This window comes from Cyprinus carpio, chromosome B7 (assembly GCF_018340385.1).
Source record: "Cyprinus carpio isolate SPL01 chromosome B7, ASM1834038v1, whole genome shotgun sequence".
In the NCBI taxonomy this organism is placed as follows: Eukaryota; Metazoa; Chordata; class Actinopteri; order Cypriniformes; family Cyprinidae; genus Cyprinus; species Cyprinus carpio.
The window spans coordinates 27,687,258-27,709,249 of NC_056603.1; the positions used below are offsets into that span (position 1 = coordinate 27,687,258).

Consider the following 21,992-nt stretch of genomic DNA (forward strand, 5'->3'; position numbering starts at 1 on the left):
CAAATTTCTGATTATTATCAAGTTTTTGTAATGATACACATATTCGTACCGTACGGTTCTTGGGGGAAATTCCAAAGGGTCACATATAGGCATTATGAGCATGCCTATAAATCAGGGGTGTAATGATACACATATTCGTACAGTACGGTTCACGGTGGAAATTCCAAATGGAAGTGATCATCCCTACGCCTTTGAAGTTTTTCCCGGGAGTCTCCCTTAACATACCTGTCAACACTCCCGTTTTTCCCGGGAGTCTCCCGTATTTCACACCCATCTCCCGCCCCCCTCCCGTTTTGTTATTTCTCCCGGGAAACTCCCGTAATTTGTATGGCCTTACCTCATAATATGAATAATCACGTCAATACATTATTTCCAAGGTTGTCCAGTTGCCAGATCTTGTATGAAACATATCCTACTCACACAATAGATACATCATACAATTTTGAACCCATTTGTGACCTCAACCTGGCAACCTACAGCTCTGTTGCGCAGTAGATATCTGCGCAGGTAGACAGGGGAATTTGAATCAAGCGTCACTAAAAATGGCATTAGAAATCTCAGGTGGTGCTACAGCGAAAAAAACTAAATATAGCTGCAAATATAACAACAGTTTGTCGGAGGGAAAAACGACATAACGCAGCACAATAAATCCCAATGGCACAATCGCGGTGTGGAGGCACAAAAGGGCACACCCGCGATTTCAAACTTTATCACTTCCTCCAGAGGGGTACTTTTAGCAGCAAAGTCTGCTGCTTACAATTATAATTCTAGATGTAAGAAACACTAGGAAACACCTTCATGTTAAATACATGAAGTACTGTACTTCATGTATTTAACATGAAGGTATTTCCATGTAACAAAAAATTTAATGTACTTGAAGTACATGTTCCACATGCACCACAGTGTTTCCTTTTATGTAATATAAAATTTGTTATAATAAAGATAAATAAAAAAGAAACATGAATAAGTCTCATTATTATCACAATAATTCTTATTAAAATTATGTATTATGTGTATTTAACTCGCCTCTGACCCGCCCCAAACCCAACCCCCATCTGTCGAGCCCCGCCCCCACAAACACTCCCCGCCCCGCCCCCTGGAGTCTCCTGGATTTCGTTATCCAAATGTTGACAGGTATGGTGGGGACTCTGGAGTGAGCAGGGCACGTGCATGTCATTATGTAGTCGTTTGGAATGCACTTGGCAAAGGGAGCGACATAATTTCCTCATTAGGTGTGTTCAACTTCACGCAGCGCTGCACAGACCGATCGGCGAGAGTAGCCGATTTCAGTCAGGGGCAGAACTGAAAGCGGAGATGTCAAGTCAGACACTTTCTGCTCCCGGTAGTGACGCTCTCATGGTGTTTGCATATTCTATCACAGATGGAGTGAACAACATGCAAAATTTGTCAAATACACAGACGTTTCAGAAACGTTTTCATGAGCAACAGAAACACTTTTTATGTACTGCTTGATACAGTGGCATCTGTTCAAGAATAAAGTTGAACGTAAACATATACTATTTAAATTCAAATAAAGTGAGGGTATATATGCTTTTATCAGTGTTTTTTTTTTTTTTTTTGATAAATGTGACTCAAAACATTGCGACTACAGTAAAAAAGCTTTTACTGTTCTGTTCACTGCTCTTTTACTGTTCTGTTCACTGTTCTGTTTGTGAGCAGTATTGGAATTGAAGATGTAAGAAACACACATTATTGTTGTCGTGTGGTGAATTTGACCAATCGTGAAACAGCTGTGTCATCATCAGCGCTCCTGCAGTCACTCTGAAAAAGCTGTGCTAGCTTAGTCAGCCAGCTGCTCTCAAACCGCTATCACAGTACTTTGATGCCACACGTGACAGTGACGTGGTATCGGTTCATTAAAACTGTGGAAGCATTCAGTTCAATTTTTTATTTTTTTTTCGTGGAGTTGTTGTTGTTAATTGTTCTATGTTTCTGGGCCACTGAACATGAAACCAATAATGCATAGTTTAAACGTATAATCAAAATCAGTGTGATCTCTCATTGAATTCCATTAATTGGCCTTCAGTGGCTCGAGTGTCCATGTGCATCTCAAGTGTGTGTGCCCGACTGACTGCAGATCTACTCATGCACTTTACTGCACTGCAGAGTCCCTGTGGAACAGATCCAGGAGTTGTTTTCAAGACACACAAACACACATACACGTTTGAAGCTGAAGAGCGTAAAGATGCCTGGTGTTAAACATTCACCCACACACACTTGACTCTCTCCCATTCTTTTCATGGTTCTGGTTCTTTACAGACACACAGACATGCACACACACAATGTGCATCCTCCACAGAGCGTTCAGGTTTGACTCCCACGTTCGTGCCTGCTTGAGGAGGTGATTTGCATGTATTACCTTGGACGTTAAACACTGCAACTATGAGGTCTCGCATTTCATTTTGCACTCGCAGACAACTAATAAACCATTATTTTATATGAGGCAGTTAGGCTCAGGTAACAGGAGAGAAGATACACCACCCACTCCCTTGTCTAATCCTTCTGGACGCTCTCATTTCTCGCTCTCTGTTTAATTTCTCTCTCTCCCTATTCCTGGAGGAGAGCATGGAATTTCTTGCCCGTCTCCTGCTCAATCGTACTGTCAGCTCATTTCTCAAAGGCCCTCTGGGGTGCCCGTTGGGATTGGAACTACAATACCCAGAATTCCCTGAGGGAAACTGTTCCACAGAGGCTTAGTGATAGCACAGGATGACACCCAAGAGATATACAAAGTGGGATCTGCATACACACATAAACGGGCAAACAAGTAGGAAGATTGGAGTTTGTTTTGTGCTCCCCGCTCACAGGCACTAAACTTCATTTTGGCCTTTTCATGTTTCTGTTTTATAATTCAAAACAGTGTGTGTTTCTTAAACATTTGATTTCCTGAAGAATAGGTTCAACAACCGCCAAAGGGTGTTTTGGTGAGAGAGCGAGAGGTTTGGTGAGGTGTGGAACCGATCCACATGATACCATCATACGTGATTGAGCTTTTCTTTCAAAAAGAAAGAGTAGAGGTCCTCGCCTGCCAAAGCAAACCTGAAGGAACAAATATTCACATAAAAGAACTGGAACAGGGATCGATGGGAGGTGCTGTGTGCATAGCATGTAAAGATGCAACAAACCAAGTAGTAATTTCAAAATTATTCAGAGAGAAAAAAGTAGGGAAGGCAAAAAAATTCTAAATACGAGCAAAACAAAAGAAATAGTGTGGGTGTGCACAAGTCAACAATTGCCTGAATAAAGTCGAACAAAAGGGCAGAGGCAAAACGCACTGCCTTCGTGTTTGATACAGTATGTAATTACGGAAATTTCTGCAAAAGCCGAGGTGATGAGAAGCATTTTTGAGAAAGGCCAGTGTGAAATGGCTTTGACAGCGAAGATCCAGCTGAAAGCTTTAAAATAATTGTATTTCCCCTCCTTTATAACATGCACTTAAATAGAGTGGGAAGTTCATTGGAATCTGATTAAATGTAGAGAATGGCTCTAATTGTTCTTCATTCATCCTCACGGCTTCCTTCTTTGGTTCGACCTGCTTACTATAGGTGCGCTATTTCTAGAATGTGGCGTGTATGTTTATTCTGAGGGGTAAGTCTCATAAGAATGTTTTTTTTTTTTTCTGCAAACTTGTATTAGCTTTGTCTGCTAAAGACCTAAATGGAAGCTTTGCATTTGAACCGATTTGCCCTCAAATTTCACAACAAATAACAAGCTTCTCTGAAAACTTTTTCTTCCACCGTGCCTCTTTCCCTGTTTATCATTGACTCTTAGTCTTTCATCAGGATTTACTATCACCACAGGGAGATTTCTTTTTGGTTTTCGAGCTTGATGCAACAGTGTGTGTTTTTGTGAAGCATCTTGACACTTCACAGGGTGTCATTTCAGTTGTGTGTATTGCAGAAGGGGTGTTAGGGGGCGAGGAGAAGGGTGCACCCCTGGGAAATGAGCAGTGTGCTCTGAAAAATCCGCTTCCCCCATCCTAGCATGGCCGTGGGGGAATCCTGAGCTCTTCAAAGTATGCGTTGTAGCGGCAGGGGAGCGAGGTGGAAAGCAAGGGGAAGAGAGAGGACTGCTGGAGATCATGGCAGTGCATTAAGTATCATTTAAAAAGTTACAGATGTGAGAGGGGTTCATCTCTGTCTCTCCTGCTGTTCACACTCGTTTCTTCCAGCTCTCTCGTAAGCCAACATCACACGGCCTACTTGACACATCCGACATGCAGTGAATGGAGCCGACAAACCGGCCGAAAATAGAAAAATGCAATTACATCAGATTCCCAGGCAACAGTTCTGTGAGCATGAACTGGCTGTTCTCGCTGATCTCTCTTAAAACCCTGCCAATGCATGTACCTTAAGCGTGGCAATTTTCATTACATTAAAATATATATTTTTTTTTTTCATTCCATGTCTTGGAATTTCTCCAATTACTATGGGTCGAGACAGGCAACTCACTTTCTATATCAGTGAGTTCATCTGTAATTAACTCTCTGAATTTTCACTTTCTTCTCCCACTACTTTTAGTAACAGAACAAGTCGAATTTGGGGGAAACTAATGAGAAGGAGAATAAGGGAACATTTTGAGCAGTTTCTTGCAGAGGATTAGAATTCCCATCATTAATAACCTCTAGCTTCCATCAGTACTACTTTCACCATCTCGGCTCACTATTTCCAGGCCATTTTGCGAGCCTCTTTACGCCTTGTAATTGGTCCTGATCAATGATTTTGCGTAGGAGACTGATGCATTTAGATCTGTTGAATTTTTTTCCAATTCACATCACAGCTCTTTTGCCTTAGCAGTGAGTCTTTTCTAAGAAGGAAATGGAGCTTATGTGTGATGTCAATGAAAAGAGAGCGAGGGAGAGTGAGAAGTGACACTTTAGATCTGACTGAAAAGGTACAAAGAGGGCTGGGTTAATACATCAGGCCTCATCTTATTATGAATAAGTGAAAGCAAATTTAATTTGTGTTAAATCTTTTAGTTATTCCACACTGAAGTGTGCATGCTTTTAGAGTGATTCCTAGGTTAATTACAAGGTCTAATATTACTATATTCATATCTGTGCGTTACAGACAGTTCTTACTTTTTGTTTATGAGCTGCAAGGTATCCATGGACTCTCTCGGCCCTGAGGAATGGCGTGCTGTGAACGGAGAACCTCACATCCAGAGTCCTGTGCCGCTCTTCCACCAGACTGAAAATGTTGATGTCGTCTGCCCCCACAGACAGCATGTCTGACAAGAAGTCGCCCAGCAGCTCGTACCTGCTCTTCAGATTGCCACGGTGTTCCATGAACTCTGTGGCGGAGATATCTGTCAGAGATACAAACATAAATGCACGACACATAAGGATAACAGAACAGTATAAGTATGACCAAGCTACAAGAACTCCAGAACATGAAAAAAAAAAAAAAAAAAAAAAAAAAAACAGCACCATTCTTGAACTGATGTACAGAGCTCATGAAAAATGCATGGTCACATTTTTCCTCATCAACACATGTCCTTGTCATTAAGTGAGGCTAGTGCCTGTCAGTGGCTGTTCATACAAACTCCAACTGACATGCCATGTCAAAAAGTCTAGGACGAGAGCTCAAACTACTGCATGCGGCAAGTCTTTGTCACCATGGTAATAGGTGAATGTGCTTCACGGTTATGGTTCCCGGCATGTCATGATGAAGCTTGCCACGGCCTTTGAGCTTTGCAAGTAAATTGTGACACTTCAGCAACCACCTGACCATTGATTTTCCTGTGCTGGAGGTGTGCTTTCCTCCAAACACCCAATGGACTGTTCTAATTGGGATGCTTAGCCTACAGTTTGGGACTGTGAGGGTGGTTGAACGTTACGGTGGCCCCAGGGGAGGTGTTAGACTGACTGAGAGAGATCCCAAGCGCAGTCTGTCCCCGGGGTGAGTCAGTGTCCCTTGGGGCCAGTGCTGAAGAGTGGCAGGGGTGTCATAAGTCTCTCTGACACTTCACTTCTCACAAAGGCAGAGGGGCATGTTTGAGGAAATTGGGGGAGATTTTACAGTGACAACAGTGACATGGAAACATGCACTGGATTTGGACTTTCCTTTGTGACCCCCCCACCCTTAGGAAACTAAGAAAAATATGAGGTAATGCTGTGGGTATAAACGGGCTACAAAAAGCATGGTAACAATTCATAGTCCAATTTTCAACTACACATTTTAACTATAGGCCTAAGTAATGCTGAAAAATTATGTTCCAAATAAATGCTTCTGAACTTTCTATTCAGCAAAGAATTCTGAATAATAATAATAATAATAATAATAATAATAATAATAATGCACACTTTATTAATCAGCACAACTGTTTTCAACATTGATAATGAGAAATGTTTCTTGAACAGCAAATAAGCATATTAGAATGATTTTTGAAGGATCATGTGGCACTGAAGACTGGAATAATGGCTGGCAAAATTTCAGCTTTGCTATAAAATTAATAAATTACATTTTAAAATGTAATAGAAAAACTATTTTAAATGGTAATAATATTTCACAGTGTTACTGACTATTGACCATTGACTTAAAAATAAACTCTTGCTGACATCAATCTTTTGAATAGTGGAGTATGCAGTATATAATCAGCATACTTTTCAGTTGGTTTAATCAACTTCAACAAACTGTAGTGTTTTTCCAAGATTTTTTTTATTTTTTATTATTATTGTTTTAAATTAGTTGAAATATTTTCCATTCTGACAGCTACATACTGACTGCTAATAATCCTTAAAGGGTTACTCCACCCCAAAATGAAAATTTTGTCATTAATCACTTACCCCCATGTCGTTGCAAACCCATAAAAGCTTCAATTGTCTTCAGAAAACAATTTAAAATATTTTGGATGAAAACTGGGAGGCTTGTGACTGTCCCATAGACCGCCAAGTAAAATACACTGTCAAGGTCCAGAAAAGTATGAAAGACATCGTCAGAACAGTCCATCTGCCATCAGTGGTTCAACCGTAACTTTTTGAAGCAACGAGAATACTTTTTGTACTCGAAGAAAAGAAAAACAACAATTTTATTCAACAATTTGTCTGCTCTGTGTCTCTCCGCATCCCGTAGCGCCATTTTGGAGAATATCCGTTGAATGCAAACTGCGTACGCTCTTCTGTGTCAGCTGCGACACAAGGATATGTTTTCTACATGTATTTACGTTTTGATTTGAATGAAAACATTGCATACTTTCAGCGCTCGGCTGACACAGAATAGCGTACACTGCTTGTGTCCAGTGGATATTCTCCAAAATGGTGCGACGGTGATGCAGAGAGACACAGAGGAGACAAATTGTTGTAGAAAGTTGTTATTTTTTGTTTTCTTTGCATAAGGGATATGCCGGTATCAAATGTTCATGTTGCGATTAATTGCTAATACTTTTTATCACGGTATACAGTATTATCACGGCATTGAAATTTAGTTTAAAAAAAGTGGTCATAATACAGTATAACAGGTTTAATAACTTTTTTCTTATAACAAAAATAACTGAACATTTAAATACAATAAAGCAATATATAAAGTTAAAATTTTTACACAGATCAAAGTGCAAAAGAACTATAAAGATCAATAGATATCACTTTACCAGAAGACCTCATTAGTTAACCTTAGTTAATGCATGAACATTCACAATGAGCAATAGCTACATTAGCTACAGAAGTTATTAATCTTTGTTAAAAAATACAAGTCTTAGTACATGTTAGCTATAACTTTCGATTTTAACAACGTGTTATTAAATATTGGAATACCTAAGATTAATGAATGTTCAGAATAATTTTTCATTGGCAGTTTATGTTAACTAATGAATTAACTAATGTTACCCAATGAAGCCCTAATGTAAAGTGTGAATGAACAATAAAGAATAAAAACACTTTCAAACAATACCTAAGGCATGTTGTAGTCCAGATTAAAATGTAAAAAAAAAAAAAAAAAAGTTTGAAAATAAATAGCCTATTAAGTCTAAATATTTAAATGTTTGGCACTGTGATGAATACCATAGCAAATCCACAAAATCTGAATGACTATTTAAATCTATTTAAATACATTTTAGAAAGTAGCAGCTGCTTTATTTATGGGGTTTCCAGGGTAAGGGCTGCATTTTCTGCAGTTTAGCGCCATCTGCTGTCAGAGAGTGAATGTGCTTTCATTCAGCGCATCTCTCTTGTTCCCCCATGTGCTTCTCATTTGTGCTTGTTTACATTAGAGTGCACAAGCAGTCTTTTAAGCAGCATACAGCGGTGCTGTGCATTTTGACAAGTTGATGGGGAAATTATTCTTAAAATGCATTTCAAATTCTGAATAATTTGTATTATATAATTATTCACGGTATTTAGAAGTGCCCATGATAACAATATCGTGCATATTCATTACCGTGATATATTGCATTACCAAATACCGTAACTGGCACATGTCTACTTTGCATACAAAAAGTATTCCCTCGCTTCAAAACATTACAATTGAACCACTGATGGCAGATGGGACTATTCTGACGATGTCTTTCATACTTTTCTGGACCTTGACAGTGTATTTTACTTGGAAGTCAATGGGACAGTCACAAACCTCCCGGTTTTCATCCAAAATATCTTAAATTGTGTTCTGAAGATGAACTAAGCTTTTACGGGTTAGGAACGACATGGGGGTAAGTGATTAATCTCAAAATTTTCATTTTGGGGTGGAGTATCTCTTTACATGTGGTGTATTTTTATTATTATTATTATTATTATTATTATTATTATTATTATTATTATTATTATTATTATTTATTTTTTTACTAAATTCTGTAACATAAACTGTGTTTTGTCTTCCTTTACTCTTGCAACCCTATATCCCCACTCTGACGGCGGTCGTTCAATTCCGTGTGCTGCACAGACCTGAACATCCGTGAAGTGAATCATTAGTGCTTGAAGACTGTCAATCATGGAGGTTTAGGTGGGGGTAAGGAAGGAAACTGTGATTAGCTTTGGGGGGTGCAGGAAGGGTGGCTGTCTGCTCCCATCAGGAACTGTGTGTGAAGAGGAGACTCATCATGACAGCTGGGAACAGCCTCACACCTGGCTTTGATCCAAGCCCAGATCAAACTTGCTCCCCTTCCCACGGGCATTAAGCAAGGGATGTGCTTAACACCTTTTTTAGATGTTAAACACACACACACATACACCTAAACTTAAAAATATACAGGGGACCACAGGGATTTATGATAACAGGGCTGTCAAAAATAATGTTAATTGAAAAAAAAAAGAGAGTTTAAGAGGTTTTCAGAGACAAAATGTATCAAGTTCCTACGCTTTCAGAAATATATGGATGATAAAAAATTATTGCCATTCACTAAAATTCAAGTGTACAAAATACACTTGTACAATTATGCTGGGGTATTTATACATTTTTTTATTATTTTCTTTTTTATTTATAAAAGTTGTAATTTATTGGACTATCGTTTCATTTACCATGGGCAAGTCATCAGTGTTTACAGCTCGTTATTTGCTAGAGAAATGAAGTCTACTGAAGAACATTTTGCGAAATATTAGACTAAACTTATATTTACTATACTTAACCCACCAGTTATTTATTAATTAATTAATTTAAATTATAATAGTATGAAAAAAATAATACCATCCCACCCGCCCGCTTGCCAGGTTTTTGTAACCTGTTTTTTTTGGAACCCTAATGGTGTCTAGTTAAGAATTTTTGATGTTGTCAAGGTCAACTAATGTCCCATGGGGTTCTTTTGGTCGCCATCTTGAAATGATGCAAATGAGAACTGCTTTATTTGTCTTTAGTTGTATAAAAAATACATTAGCCTACTGTTACAGCTTAGAGAGTAAGAATAGCCATGGTATTATTATAGTAAAAGTGTAGTAACCATGGTTTTTTTTTTTTTTTTTTTTTTTTTTTTGGCATATTGATTACAATTTTTGTAACCACAGTTTTACTACAAATACCATGGTTAAACTATGATCAGTGTAGCAAGACCATGGTTTATTTGTGTTCAATAGTAACCATGTTTTTATTATTATTATTATTATTATTATTATTATTTGCATTAAATACATGGTTCATTTTCGTAAACACATGGCTCGACATGAAACCTTGACGTACTTATACTTTGAACAAGTAAATCAGTCATTACTTGTCCGGTAATAATGTAATAATCCATTCTAAAGCAATAGTCTCATCAGTTCTCTATGAGGTCTTACTTTTATCAGCATAGTTGTGATATTTCATTTTACTTGGTCTATGGTTCTCAAATCACTTTGGAGGACACTATGCCATGTGCTTTTCAGCTTGGAACAGCCGAACAAATGAAGGATGCAGCCCTCTCCCTGCATTATATCGCCAAGAAGTCCTTCCTGGAGTCTAGTGTGATGCCCTGGCCACCCACTGCAGATGAACTACACAAGCAAGCAGATAACCTGTTGCTTAAGGAGCTTGACAGGGGTGTGTAATACACAAGTGGGAGTAGGGCTTTTGAGAAGGGGTTCAGACATGTCTGTCTGATGACTTTCCTCTTTCCCCTTTTCTTTCTGGTTTGTTGTTTTTATATATTCTAAATTAGTTTCATGGAACTGTAATTTCTAAACTGTTTAAAACCTTCTTGGATTAGCCTGAAAATGAATTGTCACAAAGCTCAAAACAGGTCTGTTTTGCTGAGCTCATGAAAAATCAACATTTCAGTACTGCTGTCAATTGATTAATCATGATTAATCCCAACCAAAATAAAAGTTTTTATTTACATACAGTAATATATCTGTGTGTACTGTGCATATTTATTATGTATATATAAATACACACACATACAGTATATATATTAAAAAAATTTACATGTATCTATGTATATTGATCTCATTTATATTATATATAAATATATTTAATATATAAACCATAATACATAATTTTCTGAAATATATACATGCATGGGTCTGTATTTATATACATAATAAATATACACAGTACACACACATATACTATGTAAACAAAAACTTTTTATTTTGGATGTTATTAATCGCAATTAATCATTTGACAGCACTAATATGCTACTAATACTACTACTAATACATATACATATATATATATAGTTTTTGTAACCTTATTTTCAACATTTGGGACGTTTAAACAGTCGTTTAATTCGGTAATAGCAAAAAACAGGAGGTTGACCTGTATTTTATTCATTTAAATTTATGTTCACATGCTAGATTTATTTTATTTTAGATAATATTTTATCAAACATTTCTAAGAGGCCCCACAACAACATTAAATAAATAAACATACAAACAGAACTGTGGAACATTATGGATGCAAAACAAAATAAAACAAAACATGGATGCATAACAAATGAACAGAAATTAAAATATACATGTTTAAATAGACATGAATACATGTATACAGATAGGTGCACTTATATGCAAATGTTTAAATAATGCAGTGAAACCAATCTAAGACAAATCCCCAAAGAGAAGATTTATACTCATAAACAGATGGAAACACATGCACAGCTTAAATCAGAGGTTTGGCTGTTGTGGCTTAGAAGACAGTATGGTGGTCAGTATATCTTTGAGAAGTGATGAATTAATCCCAGCGAATGAATGCCAATATTTTCCCAATTTCTCTTTTTAATGATACCACAAAGTCCCGTTGTGATGGAAAACTCAGGGTTAGCTGGGAGATGAGGATCAAAACATTAAAAAAGCAGTCAGAAGCCTCAAAAGTTCATCCTCAAAAAGCTTTTCATGTTGCGTGTCCTGCAGAATGTGGGAGTTTATGCAGAAATGTGTGTATGTGTGTGCCCTGTTTGTGTACGGGCAGAGCAGAGGTTATGGGAATAAGCTTGTGTGAGTTTGTACGCACGTGTTCAGTTATCTCTATGAGCTAGCATGGGTGTCTAAAGAACTTCTGCACATACTTTCCCTCATATTTCACTTTACAATCAGTTCACTTCCCGAGATGCACAGAGCAAGCTATAATCTCAAAGCAGCAGCATTAAACAGGCCTTACGACTCTCCATTGCCTTCAACATTTGCTCCTGAAATGGGATTTCAAATGTCAAGGAGGCAGTAAATAGTGCAAAAGTCGAACTTTCAGTTAGCCCAGAATCCAATGCATGTTGAGACAGGGCTCAAGGGAAATAAACAGCTAAAGTATTTGGCAAGAACATTAACCCATACATATATTGACTAATGCCATTTTCATGTGCATTTTAATAGGGGTTGAACGACTTCTGATTTTTTAAAGTAGACGTCGACTAGTCGCTGATGACTTCATTAATGGACAAATAAGCCTGAACCTGGAGCTGTGACAAACACCTTGTGCACAGCTATGGCATATGATACAACGTTGCCCACATGGCTATTGCTACTATAACAGCTAATTTTCATCAGTTATTTTGTCTTTGGGTCATTATACTTCTCACAGATTTCTGCTCGTTCTAAATCAGATACAGATAAAGTAGCAAAGTTAAGATTACATTCATATGAAAGCATTAGTGAGAGCGATTGCGTGTTTAAATTATTCCACCTGGCAGTGTCTCTCTACTAGTAGTGAAGCTGTGGGATTTAGTTAGGAAATATTTGCTAGAACTTTTCCATTTCTAAGCAATTTTATTGAGAAATCACAGAACAGTGTTGACAATACATTTCCGCGCTTAATGATTCTGTGTGCTCACGATCTGCACGTGATGTATGATCTAATGTCTGTAGCCTATGTGTGCGCGTACAGTGCACCAGCGCATTAGATTAGAACAGTTATTAATTTACCTGTACAATAAGCTGTTTAAAACGTGCATTCTCCCGTTCAATTCTGAGCATCCAGTAATATAATCACACGTTTTGTGGAGCTTTCAGAGTATGCATTTATTTGTCAATTTAACTGTTTGGAAACGGAACATAAATGTGGAAGTCGTTCAAAGATTTCTTATCATGTTGCGCCCTCTATAGGACCAGCGAATAGTCGAAGTAAAGCTTAAAGCGTCATGGCAGAGTATTGAAGTCGACTAGTCGATTAGTTGGTGCAACCCCTACATTTTAAGCAATGCATGAAGTACTGACAGATGCTGACGTCCCCTTCTGAAACCAAAAGCCTCATTTTGAGACTTGTTTGTTTTTTGCTAAACTGTTGTAAATCTCGGGACCATAAAACTCCTGAGGTGTTAAAGATAAAAATCCAAACTCCCCAAAGGACTCAAGGTGACTGAGTGTGAAACATTTCCAACACTAGGATAATCTACAATTTGGCAAATACTGCTGCATAGCAACTCACCACAATGAATAATATAAATATCACCTCTAAATAAAAGTTATTTATCTACAGTCACAATTTTTTCACCATGAACACTTCCAGATAAATCAATAATTTCAGTAATCCAATTCATGCCATTAACCATACAAATTTCCAATGAGCAAATGCATTACCACTGTGATACAGTACTGCTGTATGCTGCCCTAAAAAGGCAAAGTGCAGTAACTACACAAACACTGAAACTGAGAAAAATGCCTTTAAAGTTTTTACATCAGCCAGTCAAACATGTTGTGGCTAGATTAGTGGCAATTCATTCATTTATAGCCTTCTTAGGATTTTTATTTTATTTTATTTTTTTTTTAAGTGATTTTTATTTTTTAATGTAGGCTAGTATTAGTTTTTTGTGTGTTATATTGACACTGGTGACATGGATTATGAAATTTATATGGTATCACAAATTTTGATATCAGAAAGACCTTACTTAAAGCAAAAATAACTATATTGTCATATATACTGTTACCATTAAACAAAATCACTCACATCGAGATATAAGTAATATACCCCTACTATGTTATAAAAACATATAAACATAAGTTTCTTTAAAGACTGTCCCTTTAATTCCAATTTATTTGGCAACAATATACCCTAGAGCAGGGATCCTCAAATCTGGACCTCGAGATCCTCTTTCCTGCAGAGTTTAGCTCTAACCCTAATCAAACACATCTGAGCATGCTAATCAATGCCAATCAATGTCTTTGGGATCATTAGAAAATCACAGGCAGGTGACTTTGATCAGGGTTGGAGCTAAACTCTGCAGCGCATTGGACCTCCAGGGCAAGATTTGAGGAAGGGGGCCCTAGAGGGTTAATAGTAAATCACCACATTATTTAGTTTAAAGACTACACAGAAATATGGGATGGATATCTAATTGCACAGACCACAGTAGATTATCTGATAAAACTATGAAAATGCAATAAAAGTAACTAAGATTGTTTTTTAATGCCACACATAAACTTGCTTCACTTAGGGATTGTCAGAGATTATAGAAAGAATTTACATGCATTTACATATACACTGTGGTCACAAGACATCTGTGAAGTTATTTGTGAAGTCACAATGAGCAATAATAAAAACTGCTTGCTGTTGTTCCATGCCTGTCATAAATTCAGTTGCACTGCTGAAATCAAAGAAAAATCTCTTTACAGGATTATGAGTTTGCTACTGGCTTACATTTTATATTCTGTCTCTCCATCTCCCACAAGGCCTTTTCCCACAATTTAATAGTCTTAAAACTACAAAACCTCAGCTATAGTCCATTTCATTTCAGCTCAGTCTTGTTTTCATTAAAACGCTGGCTGTCATAATGTCACCAAAGTCAATAAGCTCATGAGTTTTACTGCCACAACATGGCACACAATCAACACAGATCCCGATTCCAGGCCCAAACCATCAAATTATTTTAATGTCTTATTGAAATAAGCAGTGGACACAGAGTCGGCTCAAGTCTCAACAGTGTTGTATACAGAGTGCCATTCATTACCAATCAAATTAGTTTTAGAGCCTTTAAAATTATTTCAATTGGAAGTAACATTTACTGCAGCTGTATAATCCATTTGCATTTCAAAAAGACTAAAGAATAATTTTATAGAAGGTAAGCTTAGGTTTCAGGCTTTTAGTTCTGCACAAATAAAATGATGCATCAGAGGTGCTATTATCATAAAACTGACCCTGCATTTTGTTTCTTGTAGACTGTGCCAAAGCCTGAAAGAACGTATCAACGTGACTATAGATGGTTAAACGGATGAAGTAACGATGATGGAATTATTATGACATCGACACTGAATGCTATAAATAAATATGGCTAATTCTATTTAAACCAAAAAGGAGATTTTTCAAACTTTAATCTTATTTAACAAAAAAAAAAGAAAAAAAAAAGATATCTATAAAAATGGTAGTCACCAAAGGCTGATAAAGTCTGAAAAGACACTAAATGTTTGTGGTTCTAGCGGAATTTGCAGATAATTGAAGAGAAGAAAAATTCCTAAGTGTAAAAGCTAGCACTGATTACTGATCAGCTGAAATTTTATTTTAAAGTCAAACAGCACTACATCATGCTGTCATGAGGTAAATATCACCTGTACCTGCTAATCTCAAAGAGGCTGAGTTGTAGATGGCATCGTCCCGTAGCTCTTTCACATTCACCTTCACGCTAGAGATGGCATCTGGCCACACCCCATCTGACACTCGAACCTGAAAGTCATAACTCCCAGGAGGAGCGTTCTCCTTTATGATGAGGAACCCTGTCCGCTTGTTCAGGATAAAATAACTGTAGATAGAAAAAAAAATTAAATATTAATTGTCTGACAGCATATTCTTTACTCTTCTTTTTAATACAAAATATACAATTCTAAACCCTTTTCAGAGAAGACCTTGCAAAAACCAACAGCCACTACATAAATAATAAAAAAGCCAAAGTGTAAATCAAAGAGATCAACAAACATGTCATTTGAAATGTGGCTAGAGTAAATGCTTTTCAATAAATGGTGAGAGTGGAAGCTAAGGGATAATTCTGGGTTACGGAAAGGGAAAACCAGGGAATGAAGAAAATTAGAGGGTGAATTCTTGTGTTGCGAGTGTTTCCTTTTCTAGCATATTGTGAACCGCAGATGAATGGCACTGAAATATAGATTTTGCTGACCTCAAAATAACCTAATCTGAACTCAACAACTTCCAAAACTGAAAAGCACAGTTTATGAGTCAACTTCTGTCCTCGGCTTCACATAAATACTTACACATGAGCTTGCTGAATGTACACTAAATGTGCATAGAAACTCTACAGAAAGGATGAAAGCAAACAAATTCCAGTTACAAGCTAAATTATATTAAAGGGATAGTTCACCCAAAAATGAAAATTCTGTCATTAATTACTAACCCTTATGTCGTTCCAAACCTGTAAGACTTTCATTCATCTTCGGAAAAAAAAAAACACTTACTATGTTTCTGGACCTTGATCGTGTTAGGATCCTTGCCGTCTATGAAGGGTCAGAAAGCTCTCGTAATTCATCAAAAATATCTTAATTTTTGTTTCCCGAAGATGAACAAAGGTCTTAAAGGTTTGTAACTACATGAGGGTGGTTAATTAATGACAGAATTTTCATTTTTGGGTGACTGTTCCTTTAAGCTTCAATTATTATTATTTATTTTTTTTTCTAATAGAGTACAAGTTTTAATCTATATTCTCTTTATGAGTGTTCTCACATTATGTTGTGTGTACTGAAGGTTCTGAGAGAGCGAGAGCTCAGGCGTCTATGTGCTCAAAACATCTCAAGGCTGGCCCTGTCAGGATCATCTTATCATTGTATACGCCTCTCCAGTAAAGTGCACAACATCAATAGAGAAGAGCAAGAGAGGAAGACAGATGCTGGGATGTGAGAAGAAAGGGTTAGACATTGTTCTTAGAGATCCCTTGACCCCTTTAAAAACAAAAAGAGTGCAGAAAAAAATGGGTAAGGTGCTGGGAGATGTGTCTAAACATGCTAACCATGTAGAGGGGATGATGCAATGATGTGGACAGAAAGGAAAAGGATGTAGAAAGAAAGAGGAGTAGAGAAGAAAATAGAAGGTCTCACTTAGGAACATGTCCCTCGAAGGCATACGTCTTGTTATCCCAGTCATCTGGATCTGGTGAGTAAACCTTACCCAGTACATTGGTTGGCATTCTCCCTGTCAAAAAAAAAAAAAAAGGCTTGTGTCAAAACATTGCATGTGCATCAGGTGTAGCACACAGTATGTTTTAATGCAAGCTTTTACTCTTTTTCACTTCAGTGTGTGTAGTTAAGTCATGGCCTAATGGTTAGAGAGTCGGACTCCCAATCGAAGGGTTGTGATATGTCTACTGACAACCATAAGATGAAATACAATACTATTCTGTTGGTGGATATATAATTATAACACATGGCTGTTAAATGCTTGATTCTGATCGGTTGACAAATGTTAAAGGGTGCAATTTTCCATTAAACGCACAGCTATGAAGCAGTTCTAGGTCTGTAGTCTGTATTACAGTTCCAAATCACTTTTAGAAATTATTTCAGTTACTGTATTTCAAAGGCCTACAACAGCAAATTAAACCAAAACGCACAGAGACACTGATCAAGAAAATAAATATAACAAACAATAGGATAAAAATGTCAAACAATTTTCATGTTTTTCCCTCTAAATTACCTTTTATTACTATGGAAATCATGCTGTCTTTTTTCTGCTCTTTCTGCACACACACATATTGTACAGGCACACAAACGGAAATGTATATGCGCACTGAAATTTGTTGGCAGTGCTGCCCTATAAATTATTTTTTGCAATAATATAGTTACACAACTGAAAAGCTACATGACATTTCTCAGTAGCTGTTTTTGAAGCAGGTAAACTTACAGCTTACAACTGTTAAATTCTCTCTCTCTTATAATCAATGGCTCAATCTCCTGTTACTAACACTAAAATGCCATTTTGAAATTATCAGCAGGGGCTAGTGTTGTCAAAAGAGATATTTTTAAACATAATTTTTTACTTTTGAGCAATGTTCAGCCAATTCTTAAACATTACTGATTGGCCAATGTGTTCATGTGCTCAACAGATAATCTGTGATAGGCTACAATGATCATCGCTTCATGCTCTTCACCAAGCACTCACACAGAAGCACACCAGAGTGTTTAAAAACTGCATCTATCAGGGGGATATGGACATTTTTTTTTAAATTCAGTGCAGTGCTGACTGGTACCGGAGTCGCTACTTTTGACAACACTAGCTGAAGTTCAACCTATCAACCTTGGGATGGGATGTGTAAGAAATAATTTCTAAACCCAATAGTGTTTTAAGACAAAAAACCTAAAAATTGTCTTGAAATAACACATCTGAACAATGTCTTGATGTGTGGTAACCATGACACAAGAAGGATAATCAGTAGTCTATTTTTAAGGAACAATCAACGACAAGCTGCTTAAAAAATTCAAAAACGAACAAACAACCAAAAAACAAAAACACATACAAACACCCCACCACACACACAAAGTTGCAGTTAAAAATAATAAAAAAAAATAAATAAAAATAAATAATAACAGCTTAGACTCTGAAAGTATCATAGCAACAAGTCTGGCAGGAACACATTATAATTTGAATTGGCCAGCATGCCAAAGTCACACAACATCACAGTGACTGCCTACTGACACTAGTGCTGACTGAAATGGACCAAATTTAGCAATTTTCTGAATAAGTATTAAAATACTATTTTCTTCCACAACATGTTTAGTAATAGAATGTTTATTTTAAATGTTGCCAATATACATAACTATATTCTCACTAAGCCCCCCATATAGAAAAATCATATACAGGTCCTTCTCAAAAAATTAGCATATTGTGATAAAAGTTCATTATTTTCCATAATGTAATGATAAAAATTAAACTTTCATATATTTTAGATTCATTGCACACCAACTGAAATATTTCAGGTCTTTTTTTTGTTTTAATACTGATGATTTTGGCATACAGCTCATGAAAACCCAAAATTCCTATCTCAAAAAAAATTAGCATATCATGAAGAGGTTCTCTAAACGAGCTATTAACCTAATCATCTGAATCAACTAATTAACTCTAAACACCTGCAAAAGATTCCTGAGGCTTTTAAAAACTCCCAGCCTGGTTCATTACTCAAAACTGCAATCATGGGTAAGACTGCCGACCTGACTGCTGTCCAGAAGGCCAACATTGACACCCTCAAGCGAGAGGGTAAGACACAGAAATAAATTTCTGAATGAATAGGCTGTTCCCAGAGTGCTGTATCAAGGCACCTCAGTGGGAAGTCTGTGGGAAGGAAAAAGTGTGGCAAAAAAACGCTGCACAACGAGAAGAGGTGACCGGACCCTGAGGAAGATTGTGGAGAAGGACTGATTCCAGACCTTGGGGGACCTGCGGAAGCAGTGGACTGAGTCTGGAGTAGAAAATCCAGAGCCACCGTGCACAGGCGTGTGCTTTTGAACCAGAAACAGCGGCAGAAGCGCCTGACCTGGGCTACAGAGAAGCAGCACTGGACTGTTGCTCAGTGGTCCAAAGTACTTTTTTTCGGATGAAAGCAAATTTTGCATTTCATTCGGAAATCAAGGTGCCAGAGTCTGGAGGAAGACTAGGGAGAAGGAAATGCCAAAATGCCTGAAGTCCAGTGTCAAGTATCCACACTCAGTGATGGTCTGGGGTGCCATGTCAGCTGCTGGTGTTGGTCCACTGTGTTTTATCAAGGGCAGGGTCAATGCAGCTAGCTATCAGGAGATTTTGGAGCACTTCATGCTTCCATCTGCTGAAAAGCTTTATGGAGATGAAGATTTCGTTTTTCAGCACGACCTGGCACCTGCTCACAGTGCCAAAACCACTGGTAAATGGTTTACTGACCATGGTATTACTGTGCTCAATTGGCCTGCCAACTCTCCTGACCTGAACCCCATAGAGAATCTGTGGGATATTGTGAAGAGAAAGTTGAGAGACGCAAGACCCAACACTCTGGATGAGCTTAAGGCCGCTATCGAAGCATCCTGGGCCTCCATAACACCTCAGCAGTGCCACAGGCTGATTGCCTCCATGCCAAGCCGCATTGAAGCAGTCATTTCTGCAAAAAGGATTCCCAAAATCATATATAGTGCATAACTGAACATAATTATTTGAAGGTTGACTTTTTTTGTATTAAAAACACTTTTCTTTTATTGGTCGGATGAAATATGCTAATTTTTTGAGATAGGAATTTTGGGTTTTCATGAGCTGTATGCCAAAATCATCAGTATTAAAACAATAAAAGACCTGAAATATTTCAGTTGGTGTGCAATGAATCTAACAATATATGAAAGGTTTAATTTTTATCATTACATTATGGAAAATAATGAACTTTTATCACAATATGCTAATTTTTTGAGAAGGACCTGTGTAATCTACTACAAACGACTGAAAGAAATTTTCCAGAGAGTAAAAGATGTCCATACTGACTTTTCAGCCTATTCACTCTGTGGTTCTCAACATTTTCAGGCACTCTTAAAACATCTTCTGTCCGTCGTGGAACATTTGAATCAGAGAAGTTGCATTTATCATGGTCTAAAGTGCTTATCTTCAGAGAAGAACAACACAGTACATTGTCTATTATACAGCCTTAACATGTTATGGCTCTCTTTTGTTGTGTATGGACCACAATTAAGGTGTGTGTGCTTTGATAGTATGTAGCATTAAAACAATGATCCACATGTGTTATCAATCAATAACGTCAGGTTTGCGGTAGAATAGACAAAGCTATAATATACTCTACCGTTCAAAATTTGGAATCTGTAAGAAATTTTTTTTTTTCTTTCTTTAAAAAAAAAAAAAAATACAAATACAAATTAATACTTTTATTCAGCAAGGACAGATAAATAAATAAATAAATGGATGAATAAATCTATTTCAAATAAATGCTGTTCTTTTGAACTTTCTATTCACCAGAAAATCCGGAAAGAAACATATGGTTCTTTTAATTGTGATGATTTTGGCTCACATTTAACAAAAACCCACCAATTCACATCTCAACAAATTAGAATATGGTGACATGCCAATCAGCTAATCAACTCAAAACACCTGCAAAGGTTTCCATAGCCTTCAAAATGGTCTCTCAGTTTGGTTCACTAGGCTACACAATCATGGGGAAGACTGCTGATCTGACAGTTGTCCAGAAGACAATCATTGACACCCTTCACAAGGAGGGTAAGCCACAAACATTCATTGCCAAAGAAGCTGGCTGTTCACAGAATACTGTATCCAAGCATGTTAACAGAAAGTTGAGAGGAAGGAAAAACTGTGGAACAAAAAGATGCACAACCAACCGAGAGAACCGCAGCCTTATGAGGATTGTCAAGCAAAATCAATTCAAGAATTTGAGTGAACTTCACAAGGAATGGACTGAGGCTGGGGTCAAGGCATCAAGAGCCACGACACACGTGTCAAGGAATTTGGCTACAGTTGTCGAATTCCTCTTGTTAAGCCACTCCTGAACCACAGACAACATCAGAGGCGTCTTACCTGGGCTAAGAAGAAGAAGAACTGATGCCCAGTGGTCCAAAGTCCTCTTTTCAGATGAGAGCAAGTTTTGTATTTCATTTGAAGACCAAGGTCCTAGAGTCTGGAGGAAGGGTGGAGAAGCTCATAGCCCAAGTCCAGTGTTAAGTTTCCACAGTCTGTGATGATTTGGGGTGCAATGTCATCTGCTGGTGTTGGGCCATTGTGTTTTTTTGAAAACCAAAGTCACTGCACCCGTTTACCAAGAAATTTTGGAGCACTTCATGCTTCCTTCTGCTGACCAGCTTTTTGAAGATGCTGATTTCATTTTCCAGCAGGATTTGTCACCTGCCCACACTGCCAAAAGCACCAAAAGTTGGTTAAATGACCATGGTGTTGGTGTGCTTGACTGACCAGCAAACTCACCAGACCTCAGCCCCAGAGAGAATCTAAGGGGTATTGTCAAGAGGAAAATGAGAAACAAGAGACCAAAAAATGGAGATGAGCTGAAGGCCAGTCAAAGAAACCTGGGCTTCCATACCATCTCAGCAGTGCCACAAACTGATCACCTCCATGCCACGCCGAATTAAGGCAGTAATTAAAGCAAAAGGAGCCCCTTCCAAGTATTGAATACATGTACAGTAAATGAACATACTTTCCAGAAGGCCAACAATTTACTAAAAAGTT

The 21,992-nt window shown here is 37.5% G+C and overlaps 1 protein-coding gene across 2 annotated transcripts in view; it reads right to left on the bottom strand.

The window, feature by feature from the left end:
* Nucleotides 1–21,992, bottom strand: part of si:ch211-186j3.6 (neural-cadherin) — a 244,695-nt gene that overhangs the window by 67,695 nt on the left and 155,008 nt on the right. For both annotated transcript variants that reach the window (XM_042728157.1, XM_042728156.1), the window contains exons 19-21: nucleotides 16,880–16,973; nucleotides 15,392–15,576; nucleotides 5,102–5,328 (exon numbers count right to left, since the gene is read on the bottom strand). In XM_042728157.1, the coding sequence (XP_042584091.1) occupies nucleotides 5,102–5,328; nucleotides 15,392–15,576; nucleotides 16,880–16,973 (506 nt within the window). The remainder of the gene's footprint in view (nucleotides 1–5,101; nucleotides 5,329–15,391; nucleotides 15,577–16,879; nucleotides 16,974–21,992) is intronic.